The sequence below is a fragment of the Acipenser ruthenus genome, chromosome 10 (genome assembly GCF_902713425.1).
Source record: "Acipenser ruthenus chromosome 10, fAciRut3.2 maternal haplotype, whole genome shotgun sequence".
NCBI classification, from domain to species: domain Eukaryota; kingdom Metazoa; phylum Chordata; class Actinopteri; order Acipenseriformes; family Acipenseridae; genus Acipenser; species Acipenser ruthenus.
Window position 1 is genome coordinate 3,636,647 of NC_081198.1, and position 12,942 is coordinate 3,649,588.

Genomic DNA, 12,942 nt, shown 5'->3' on the forward strand with positions numbered 1-12,942 from the left:
GTCTTGTTTCGAAAGTGGCAGATCCTTAGATGGTGTTGACTTTTACGTCTACAAAGACACTGAGTTTTTTATTCCAAATTGTAATTCTAACCATTGGGAGTGTCTGCCCACATCATAAAAGACTAGGAAAGTGAAATCTGAGGTTACTTACTCGTCATTGTTCAATGTTTTCATACAGGTTTTGAATGATGATCGATAATCAGTTTGCGTTCATCCTCCGCTGCCCGTTACTGAATGGTTTTGTGAAATTTGCAGCAGTAGCAGGCAGTTGCACACCTGTGGGTTGTTTTTCTTTAGGGAAATAACTCGGGCGAGTGCAAATCTTCAGTGTCAGCTTGTAACTTTACAGTTTAACGTTTTTGAAAAGTAAAAAAAAACAAACAAAAAAAAACCTTCTGGCTTTCATTTTTTTTCTCTGCTTGTAATAATATTTTATTAGTGCCGTTTGTACGGTTGTGTGCCAAAGAGTTTCAACAGGTTTTTTTAAATATATATATTTTTATTATACAGCTCTCTCCTAGTAAAAGAAGTGTGTTTTTTTTTTTAAAGTATGATCATTACATTTTCAAGGTTTACAATGGTCCACACCATACTGTTTCAGAGATGGAGATAAGAATTGCATTACTGTGTAGCTGAAACAATAATAACGTATCACTATATTATCAATATTTTTTGTGTTACCAGTATTATCTTTTACACTGAAAAAATAACTTATTATTGGAGATAACTATTAAATGCTCAATAGTGCTGAATTTAAAAATACTAAAAATTCAGTGACAAATGTTTCGACTAGAAGTCTTTTTTTTTTCAAGTTATTGATAAAGACTTCTAGTAGAAATGTTTGTTATTATATTTAATAATTCTTTTAGGATTTTTAATTCAGTCTCCTCTCTGTTCTGAGAAAAAGCAGTGCTATGGAGTTATTAGTGAGAGAGCGAGAGAACAGACTGCTAACTAAGGAGAAAAAGGGAGTAAAAAATATGACTTAACTTTTCAATGTTTCATTAAAACTAGAATTATTTTTGTGCTCTCACAAATACGCAATCCTTTACTTTAATCATAATTTACATGAAACTCTTCCCACCCATCCACTCAGAATCCACTCAGAATAGTTTGTTTTAGATATACTGTAGCATCTAGTTCATTTCCAATTTGTGTTCTAATAGGGTGTTTAAAACAGGATTTGCGATCATCTTGATCATTTTTCTTCCAGTGTAATGGCGATGACCTTCTCTGGGCATGCAATGCATGATCACACCTGTTCATTTTGACTGGCCAGAGTGGCCATCGGGTTCATTATAAAGTCAGATGGCCACTTTGCATTGCTGTTGCAGGTGGAAGTAAACCTCCTACAGGAAGTACGGGAGCGGTGCAAGTTCTAATAGTATCTGCTCTCTGTCCGTGTTATACTGTAGCAGTGATAGCCAAGGCTTTCAAGTTTTGTTCTTGTTTATTAGCAGTGAGTATATTGTCGCTGCCCTACCTATTTTATTGTGTTGACGATCTCTTGGTTCTTTGCTTGACACATAGAAACAGATTAAACATTACTGCAGTGCCCTTGAGGTGCAATAATGGAAGCTTAGAAAGTTTTGCAGTTCCTGGTCTAACTGCAATTCGATTTCAGTATTTAACCTACAGCAGGGTAGGTACAAGGAAGGAAGAAAGTTATTTAATTTAATAAAAAGCATTGCACTCACAATCTCTGCATCCCGCATCAAATAGAAAAACCAGCAAATCAAGCAAAATAACCTAAAGGTTTAGATCACAGTGAAAGGAGTACCTAGTGATACAAGCTCATGTAGGTAATACATACGTTTGAAAGCCTTGGTTTTAATTATTCACTCTTTTGATACAGTGTAATGCTATAGAAGAACAACTCCATGATGACATATTAAAATATACATTTCTCTATTTTTTTTCTTTTAGGCATGTACTGGAATAGACAACATAGCGGAAGCCATCACTTTGCTGGAACAGAATAACTGGGATTTAGTGGCAAGTAAAAATGAAAAGAAAGCCCGACACGTTTAGGCTTACACAAGTTCTGGACTGACACGATTTTACCCATATACTGTACTGTAGTACCACTGGGCTTGCACAGTGGCTGGTTTTACATTGGGGATAGAGAATGGTTTTAACTGGGTAACACAAGAATAACCAATGAGTGGCAGAACCACAGAGGGATAAAGTAATCTGCAATTAGAAATTTCAGTCACCTTTTAGAGTATAGACTGGGTTTTTCATTGAAACATGAAACCTGTTAATTGTGCAACAGGTTTCTGAACTTAATGCAATGATGGGTGGATATATACATGCAAACAGTAGACAAGTGAATGAGGGTGTTATATGAGGTTCACAGTAATAGGACAGAAAAACCTACTTTACTCAGTGCTCATCAGAAACTTGGATTGTGGAATACTGCCCCCTGCAGATGCAGAGCTGGTAACAAGGGATATTATACACAACTTGTTCAGGTAAACCAAGGTTGATATTTATTGCATGTACAGGTGGAAGAATATTCTATGTCCCTGTCAAATTCACCTCTGTATTAACCACCCTATCACCTGTAGTTGGTACTCTGACTGTAGTTCATTGCAGTCGATGCAGTGAGTCTATGCACTGTTGTTGTTGTTTAGTTCTTTGCAGACACTCTTGTTATGTGTTCTTCTCGATGCTGTGTACCTGGTTTGTCTCTGCTCGCTGTCCTGCCTTGAGAGCGTAGGACAGGTGGCTCAGCTGCTGTAAGATATGGGGCTGATAGTAATCTAAGTTTACAGTACATGCAGCATTACAGCTAGGTCACGTGTTCGGTACACAGACAGAAAGACTTCAAGTAGACGTACCCCATACGATTATGGTTTTTCTGAGCTCTTAGGAGAAGCTAGAATGAGGTGTTCTTTTGAATGTGTACATGAAAAAAGTAAAATACGAGCAAGGTGAGATTTCCAAAAGCTAGTCAAACTGGGCTTTCTGTAACGTTCAATACCAAAACATTAGAAAATGATCTCTGAGATTCATAATGTCATTTTCCATTGATCATCCAGTGGGCATTATAAAAAAATTTTTAAAAAAAAACCCAGAACGGATATCCACTAAAATGACTTATTCATTTTAACCCAGTTGATTCAACCACACAGTTTGAAATGTTGTGTGAGTAACAAAGACACATGCACAGGCAATTCTTTTGGATAATCTGGAATGTAAACAAACTAGACTGTATACAAGGTTAGAGTTCCACAGGAGGCGAAAGTATAGGAACATGCTGTATATATTTTAAATTGCTACCTCTCTCAAGGTTTGAATTTCTTTGTTTTGAAAAGAGTGAATTTAAGAATGCTTTTTAAGCCAAGTTTTGCGTTGATATATTTTTCAGCATAATCGCTTGGATATTTAATCGGGTGGGGAATAAAAGCAAACATTATGACAAATGAATCTTGGCTGTGCTTGTGAGTAGAAAGCAAGAATTTCTCACATAAAAACAGATTTTTCTATTCAATTTCCCAGCTCTTCGTAGCACCACGGTTTTACCAGTCCATAGACATGGTTGTAGGGGAGAGGTCATTGATGGGGATACAGATGTGATGATGGTCTATTCACAAACAATTTGTCATGTGTGTTCTGTTTCATTACCCTTCGGATTGATACTTAACACAGGATACAGTATAATTATTACATTTGTTGTAAACACAACACGCTGTTCTGCCATGTAAGCTTTACATCCTCTTTACAACCTGCTTGCCATGATGCAACGACTACTTTCAGCAAGTGGAGGTTATAAAAAAAGGCTCAGAGCCCTGGTATAGGTCAAGAAGCAAAACGAAAACAAAGGGTCACCTTTTTGGTAAATCTGTTACAACGAGAACACCTACAGCAGAGATTTTCAGAATTGACAAGGTAACGGCCTCCTTGAATATGTCAGACATACTTAAAAAAAAAAAAAAGTTGGAGGGGACACTTACACCATTAAATAGCTCTTACAGGTTTAACTTCCACCTTTCAGCCCTCGAATGCATGCCCATAAACATTTGTGTTGCTGAAAAAGCTAGTTTTGTGTTTTTTTTTTCTTCTTGTTTTTACAAAGTAGCCCTTTATCTAGAAATAGGTTCTATATTTAGCCGCCTCCAATTCTCCTGTTGGCAGGCATTCAAAGCAAGCAGCGCAGTAGAAGCGGTGGTTAGGCGCACCTGTAAATGTGATGACTTGCAGTTCCTCTGCGGTGCTGTTAGCTTGAATTCGTTAACAAAAAGCACTCTGTGCAGGGAAAGGGGACAGCGGATTAACAAGTGTTCAGAGTACCCCCATCTGCACATTTCAGATTGATTTAAAAAAAAAAAAAAAAAAAGTAATATATACACATATATATAAATGCTGTATATATGTTTTATGTTATACAAATCTATCCTAAAAGTTGTCTGCAGTTTAACTTTTTTCACTTGTGTTATTGCAGTGCCAGGTGTACTGGCTTGACAAGGTTTTGTTTGGTTTACTGGTTCAACAGGGACCAGATGGCACAGTGGTACAAAGCCCAGTTTGTTTTTTACTGGTTTGAGACCACTATGCTTTATTACATTTTAAATTCACCTTTACTGTAATGTATGCGTCTTTCATGCAGGAACATGTGAGACCTATGCAATGATGGAAATACATTATTTTGTGAACTCTGTGTACTTTAAACCAAGTATATGATATAACGAGATCAGTTGTAGTAAGAGGCTAATGTAAAATGAAGACAGACACAGAACCAAAGAAATTCTTCTCAATGGCTCTCTTAATCCTTCTGTAGCATGATGGTACAAAGTCCAGGGATATTACTACTGTATGCATTTTGAAAGCTTTATTAAATTTGTACATTCTGTGGCTAAATACTGTACGTCTGGCTGACTGGCTGGAAGCATTGTGGTATTTTAGTTGCATTGTGGTGTAATGTGTGTTGATTTTATGTAAAGTGCAAGCAAGGAATTACTCATGCACAGCTCGAACCACAGGATGAATAGTTCACACCCAAAACAGTAGTGTTTTGAGTATGAAATTAATCCTTGAATGGAAATTTGGACAGCAGTGTTAGTGTGCATTCATTTCATCGTCACTGGTGGTTTTGTATGGTGTTCTGGAGACCAAAAACAGGTCACTAAAGTCTAAATCTATGACATGTAGAACAGAAGCAGTGCATTCCCATGCACAGCAGAACCAGACAAGTGGTTCCCAAGATACAGCCTTAATTTTCTCAGCCAATCGGATTTCAGAACAGGGAAAATGCAGGGTCACTGTGAGCTGTATTCACATACAGTAGTCTCTGCGTATAAGAACACCTCCTAACAACCTTGTGGTGAAACAGATTTTTTCCATTGTAAATGCTCCGCCTAACAGAACAGCAACTTCACTTAAAAGAACGCCTTTTTGGCACCGATAGTGATTCGTTCACAACTGATACAGTACTGTTTTATAACCTGATATCTCATTATCAGACTTAAATTCCTATGGTTTATTCAGTATTTTTATAAAAAACTTGTCATTGCGAGAGTGTTTTGATGAACACTGATTGGTTTATTCAATCTTTCCAGAACCGTCATATCATTGCCTCGTTTTGAATTCTGATTTCCACAAGTGCATCTCATTGCTACAAAAAGTTGGGAATTGTTAACGTGTGTAGGGGTGCTGTGTTAATTTAGTTTGACAATATAGTTTATTAACAACACTTGCCTACGTATATCATGACAAGTAATACATTATTAATTAATTAATTAATTAATTAATTAATTAATTCGTATTGTGCCTGGTGGTCAACTCCGTCTTGTAGAACACTTTGTGCTAAGAGAACACTTCGCTTGCTTCCTGAGGGGTGTTCTCTTAGCAGGAGACTACTATATTAACAAGAATCAGAGAAGCAATAGCCTTCAGTTGCCCAAACGATCGAAATCCAGAATATGTTCTAAAGTCACCATGAACAAGATACCAAGTCTCAACACAATTGTATGGCTGTTTTTCTTGATATTGGTTCAAATACATGTGGGCTCTTGCGCTGTCTCCATTGCAGGGGATATTGTACCCGTACTTGAATTATAAAATGTCACCCTAGTGTTCGGGGTCCCCGGTGGTTTCCACTTCTGCTAGGAGAGGAGGGTGGGTCATGTACTGTAGGCCACGTGTGGTCTGAATGCAGGGTTAAGGAAGAAAATCGGCTGGGAATATTCATTTAATCTCATCCTAGGTCTCATCCTGACTCTGACCACTCTTGGTGGGGGGGTATCCAGTTATATTGTACAGCACCCTATACAGTCTAGATCTAGCTATAGAGTAGAATCTATGTTTTCATTCAGCTTTGCTAGTTAGCACTAAAGAAAATACAAACCTGAATGTGAATGTTGGGCACGGCAGCTTTAATTGTGTGTTTTTCTTCTATGACTGTGGTTGGCCTTTTTGTTTTTTGCTTTCAGAGGTGATATCCGATATGGCCTTGCCCTGCATTCGGGTAAGGAACCATGCCAAGGTCAATAGCCTAACCTCCCCTTTGAGTAAACCAGTGAAAGTCTTGAGTTAACAAGAGAGAGAGAATTTCGGTTTGTGTTGCTTTGGAAAGAGGGCATCTCAAACGGTTTCCTGGTTTCATTATAACAGGTGGAATGTAAGGCTGTGACCGCTTGAGCCCTAATGTGCAACGCAGACACCACCACCCTGCACGGTATGATTGCCCTCACTGTGGTGCTCGAGTCTGCAATAACACTTCTTAGAATTTGCAGGTTTCTCTGAATGTGGCTTGTTTATCAGTGAGATGAAAAAGCAAGTACATCTGCAACTAAACCAGAGTTGTCTTTATCACTGTATAAGATCAATTTGAATAACAAGGGGCTCCGCTGCAGGTATTTCACTGGGATGTCCTTTCTATTAGGGCAGGTTAACCTAGAAATTAAGGCAACCCAGGCAAGGCTCGCTCATGCAAAGCATGCCTGGTGGGGTACTGTAAATGATTGGTTTATGGGCATGAGGAATAAGTGACCAGGTGCTTGAAGCATGGAAGTGATGTTCCTTCAGTTTACCGCAGAGTGTTAGAAATCACTGTGGGCTAGGTCCAGGAGCACAGCATGTTGCAAAACCTCACCATGGTGACTGTCATCAAGATTACCCAAAAAGTGTAAAGGCAGGGTGCATTTAAACGCTTTTCATGTGCAATAATAATAATAATAATAATAATAATAATAATAATAATAATAATAATAATAATGGAGGCCATTTAGACGATAGTCCAGTATGTTATACATTTTTAACAATCTTGTAATCTGCATTATAACTTTCAGATGATTTGATCTGCTGAAACAAAAATCATTAGAGAAACCGTGCTTTTGTATTTCCATATAGCAAAAAATATGGACAGTATTTTTTGCCATACCCAGTGGGATCATTGGTGCAGTGGATTATTATTATTATTATTATTATTATTATTATTATTATTATTATTATTATTATTATTATTATTATTATTATTATCTTTTTAGAAAAGGTTGCTGTGGCCTTGTGGAACCTGATCAGTGATCATTTCATGTAGTTTAAACTCATTGGTCTAGCTGCACTCGGACGAAGTGACCTACAGCAAGCTACCAGGATGCAGCATTTTAACTGCTTTTAAAAAATTGTGCAGACGAAGAAACATAAACGACGACCAAAAGGTTCTCGGCACAATAAAAACTGATCCAGTAACAATGTTCATAAAGCTAACAGAGGTAAGGAAATGGATTTTATACCATTGGTTAGCCCTCGTTTAAATTCGCTAATCGATTTGTGTCCAACAGAAATTTTTATTGAACCTAAAGCGGTCATATTTTAAAATAGAAATACATGTTTCTATCAAAACTACACATTTGAGACCTACAGTATTTAGTGAATGGATGTGTATGGCTTGGAAAACATGCCATGCAGGTGCAGAACAGCTGGAACTGCCCAACTTCCACCTTACTGATTACTGTGGGTCCGACCCCACTGCTAACAATCTGAGGAAGCTGTGTGGGGTTATTCTGGGTGAGTCAGTGTTGAGCTCAGTACAGTTTCAATGCTTAGTTGACAAGATCAGTCATGAAGATGAGGAAACAGGTACACTAACTTTGTGCCAACCACCCTGTGATTTAAATAGCATTTTGACAAATCCATTGTGGGCATATTTTTCTTCTTTTTTTTTTTTTTCTTTCTTCTTTCACCATAGCTTGGCTTTGTTTTGTATGGATGTGTGTATCTTTAAAACAAAAGCTTGCACTTTTTTGTTTTGTTTTGTCTTGTTTTTTTCGTTTTCATTTGAACATTCCAGTGTGGCATGGCAGGGTTGGTTATAAACACGTTAATTACTCATATGAAGGCTGTAAATATGTTTTCCCAATTCACTGCAGGGGGTTTGTGTCATTCTTACCTTGTGGTGGCAGGGAATGCTCTCCCGTTCACACATACTGCACATTACGACACAACCCCCTCGCCCCAGGTGGGTCACAGGGTCATAACCTCTTACTTGAAATGCTCATAAATCCTAATTCAATTAAGTCAAATTAGACATACTGAGTGTATTTTAAAAAGATACAAGTGTAAAAAGTGTATTTGATCTACTGGACTTGAGTTTCTTATACTGTAGTTTTATAAATGAGGATGACTTGTGTGATAAGACCACCTTTGCATAGCATTGTGAGTCATACCAGGTTTTTACTGTGAGTTTAATTAGGCCCATCCAAATTCTCTGGGTTGCCTAATTTAAGATTATGGTAAAACTGGGAATGTTTTAAACCCCCCTACGTGTAGCTATAAAAATATGTTTCAAAATATAGAAAAGAATCCTAAAGGCTTTAAAATTCATTCATTAACACTAACAACACCACTGAACCAAAAGATTCAGAACAGTAAAAGGGGAATTTATTATGTTAAAACTAATGTTAACATTAAAGCGAACAGCATCCCAGCATTATTCATCATTTATAGCCCTAGTAAGAAACAAAATAATCTATTGTGAAATCCAACCCAGCATTTTTGTGCCAGAACGACCTTGCATTTCTTGTTTCAGTGCTGTTGCAATCCAGCCCTAAGCTGTGCACGCTTATTTTATGTCAGTTGTGCACTAAATGAGTTCTGTAATAACTCTGCTACTAAATCTTGTCCTGTGCGTAGGTGTTCCTTTAACATTACAACTACAGCTGCCCGATGAATGATGAAATGCCCTCCCCAACTTTCTAATCTCTCCCTCCCCCCTCTTCAGGCTATGTCCAGTCCACTCTATCTTACAACCTGCTCTGGTCCATGCAGCTTGGTAAATTTGATTTCCATTAATGGTTGATGCTGTGGTTTAGCCCTTTTACGGGTAACTGCTGTGGGCCTTTTCTGCTGCACAGTCGATTGTGACATTGTGGTTGAACTGCTTTATATAACACGATCGTCCAGCTTTATTTCCTAATAGTAGAAGTGGTCACACACCCTGTTCTATCCAACAAGAAACAACACGGCCACTGCTACAAGGGAATTGATTTCTGAGAGGGTTTTTTTCGCTATGTCTTATTCATATTTTTGTTTCATAATTTAAAACCCACAAAAAAAGGCCACCGTATTACTGTACAGCATACGTTAATTGAGTGTGTGAATGCTTTGAGTGTGTGAACATCACAAAGGGATGGTGGCATGCAAAACATCCAAACTCTTTTATGCTGCAGGCATCTGGGCACACTGCTTGGGCAAGTGGATACAGATTTAGAGTGAATAACTATACATTAGAATTCTGTGCAGTCTGTAGGGCCTTGAGCAGTTACTGTTTCCATTACAAACGTACAGTGTGACTCAAGATGCCAAAATCAAGACTTGAACCATCTCCCGGCCCAAACGTCTGCAACATTTTATCTGTGCAGGCAGTGAATTTGTTAGTTAGTAGCAGCATAAACAAATCTTTTTTTTTTTTATTGATGCAGTTTTGCATTGCAAATTTACAAAAGCTGGACCAAAATCTTGTTTATTAATTAGGAACATACTGTACAGTACTAAGTTCAACATACTAAATGTCAGTCCTGTAAATTTCTTTCCATTTTCATTTACTCTGTTTTTCTATTTTGCAGCTGCATCTTACACATGATTCTGTTGTTTTTCACTCTTGTTTTTGAGATTTAATAAATTAGCCCTGGACTTGTTCTTTTGATATTGCTTGCTGACCAAAATTGGACTAATTATGCTACTTCAATTACTATCTATTACAGTAACTGGCTTCTGCCGTTTCACTCCACAAAGTCCTTCTAATAAAACACAGCCTTAACTTCAAAGTAGTCCTTCAGTCCCTGTGTCCTTTTAACATTGTAATCCAGCTGCAGGGTCATTTAACGATATATTTGAGCATTTACATTTGAGGGAACATGTTTGTAGAATGCTACATTGATTTACTTATTTAAAATGGCTTTTAGTAACTGTTGAGGTTAGCTAAATGGGAATTTCTTTGTTGTCTATCAGATGAGAAAAATTCTACTGTAAAAATATTGTATACAAGAACTTGGAGAGGAATCAAAGAACTGAGAAGGGCAGCTTGGACAAATTAGCAGGTTCCATTCTATTGGGCTGTACACATTTTGGTAAAGTCCTATACTTGCGATACTTGTACTGAATGCTGGTTTTCACCAGTCTCTCTGTGTGTGTGTTTTTAGTTCACAAACTGGATGTAACGCCAGTGCGATACAATTCTAGAATTGAGAACTGGAACTGGAATTATTATGAAGGATCTGAGTGAATCGATTGCTGTCGGGCTGCTAGTGGGGTCTGGTTATCGACGGAGTGACCCCTGTATCTGTGCATAACGAACATAGTCCATCCATAACTATAAAACACACAATCGTGCTAAATTTAGAAATGCTAAAAAAATATTCAGCGTCTTTATTGTGGAGAGTAATTGTAGTGTGTCTGTTATATTGCTGTAGATCAGGGGTGTCCAATCACAGTCCTGGAGGGCCATTCCACTCTGTTTAACAGGTAAAATGAGATCATGAACTACTTCAGGGTCTGGATGGAGGTTTAATTGGTTCAATTAAACAATTTAGAACAGGGCTAGAATTGGCCATAATTACCGTATAAACCACTCATTAGTGCTACATTTAGAAATACCAGAAGAAATGTGGTGAATGTAATGAGGTTTGACATTGAAATAACTTAAGTTTTCTTTTAGTACAGTATTTATTTGTAGTATGACACTACATTCAGAGCTTTAAAACATTGCTTTCACTTTTCAATGTAAAGAAGTCAGCTGTAATATATACACACAAGAGCTATGTGGTCAAAAACTACTGTGTTTAATAATATAGTATCTAAATTGGTACTCTGATTAATCAAGGTGCTGGTATGTTGGTAATATATTGGGTTGCCTCTGTACAGCTCTATATTCTGTAGGCTGGCAGTGTGGGTTCAGGTTTGTAAGTACTGTATGTATTAATCATGAACAGCAGCTTGCTGCTATCGCTGCTGTGTGGGGGCAGAGTTTCAGTGCTGTTGCCGTTTGAACGTGGGACGCACAGCATACAGTATGAACTGCTCTATTCCACTGACCTCCTTAATGAGCAGGGCATGTCCTCTTTGTCGTGGAAGGAGATGCTTTGAATAATTTTCCACTGAAGAAACATCCCAAGATCGTTTTCACTCACTGTCGTTGGATCGTAGGCTCGGTGCCAGTGCCCACTCTAGCCCCATTTGGAATGCCTCAAATAGTTTTCCCATTGAAATAAAACGAGGGAAAAAAAATGCTAGCCCACAGCACTGCATTCCAACCAGGAATAACATCTGTGCCACACTGTACGCCCTTTGGAACAACCAAAATGATTTTCCTGCAAAGGGAGCTGCTGATTTACTGCTGCAGATGTCCCTCAGTTTCCTAGCACGCACTTTAGCAGAGAAGGGTGTTTCTGTTGCTTTGAAAATTGTAATGTAATACAAATAGATCTCTTGCCCAGGGCAGTAGTAACTTGGTGGGAAACTGCAGCTCCCATCAGTGTCGCAGTGCTAGGGGATGCCAAACACTGGCGATTTAGAAATTGATTATTGAAAAGACTCTGTGACCTGATAGAGTGCCTGAGCAGTAGTTGTGAATCTGCGTTGAGTCCTCACGTCAGGCACACACACTATTTATTTGTTGCAGAAACAATATGTTGGTAGTAGAGATGCAAGAAGTAAGCCCTTAATTCATTATTGATCGCCACTGCTTTTAGTTTGCGAGCCTCAATTACACATTTATTAAATGATTTAACACACTGGTGCCCAACTTGAAGGCTCATGTAGCAGGATACCCAGAAACATGTGCTTTCCATGTTTTTCTTGCTTTAATACCTAATGGTGCTTCTCTGTCTTGTTCTGTTCACAGGCAGCCATTAATGGAGTGATCCCACAGGAGAACGGCATCTTACAGAGGTAACTATCAGTCAGGGTTGCTTTGCTCTAATTGATTCAGGTGTACCAGGTGAGTGAGAAGTGGAGCCCCGCAGGACCATAGTGCTTGAATCACTACCAAGAAAAACAGAGCAAAAGAAATCACAAAGCCACTCTCAACCAATCAAAAACGTCAGATTTCAGAACATTACATCTTGTTTTGACCGAAGTGTTGTCTTGTATACTCCTAACTGATATGGCCAAATACATAGACTATCTAACATATTCTTTAATAAGGTAATATGTACAGCTGACCCTGTCTCCCTGTGCCATATGGTGTTTTGTTTGAATATTCAAATATTTGTACCAGCACAAGTTCATAATAGCATTGATGTCCTCCCAAGTGGCCATTGCCTGTAGACAACTGATCTTTCTTGCCTTCACACCTAACTGCTCAGTAATCTAGCAGGCAATGACCGCTACGTCGGACATTAAAAATGCCAAATGAGTTGCCAGTATTACAAAGTCCTAATACTCGGTATAGTATTGGGTCTTCAACTGCAGTGAGTCTTGGTAATAATATCAGAAAACAGA

At 38.2% G+C, this 12,942-nt stretch overlaps 1 protein-coding gene across 3 annotated transcripts in view; it reads left to right on the plus strand.

Moving 5' to 3' along the window:
- Nucleotides 1-12,942, plus strand: part of LOC117412157 (FAS-associated factor 1-like) — a 94,728-nt gene that overhangs the window by 3,906 nt on the left and 77,880 nt on the right. The window contains exons 2-3 of one of the 3 annotated variants that reach the window (XM_059031535.1): nucleotides 1,927-1,999; nucleotides 12,348-12,390. In XM_059031535.1, the coding sequence (XP_058887518.1) occupies nucleotides 1,927-1,999; nucleotides 12,348-12,390 (116 nt within the window). Of the gene's footprint in view, nucleotides 1-1,926; nucleotides 2,000-2,058; nucleotides 2,475-12,343; nucleotides 12,391-12,942 lie in introns of those variants that run through there. The other 2 variants (XM_059031534.1, XM_059031536.1) reach the window with 2 other exon arrangements.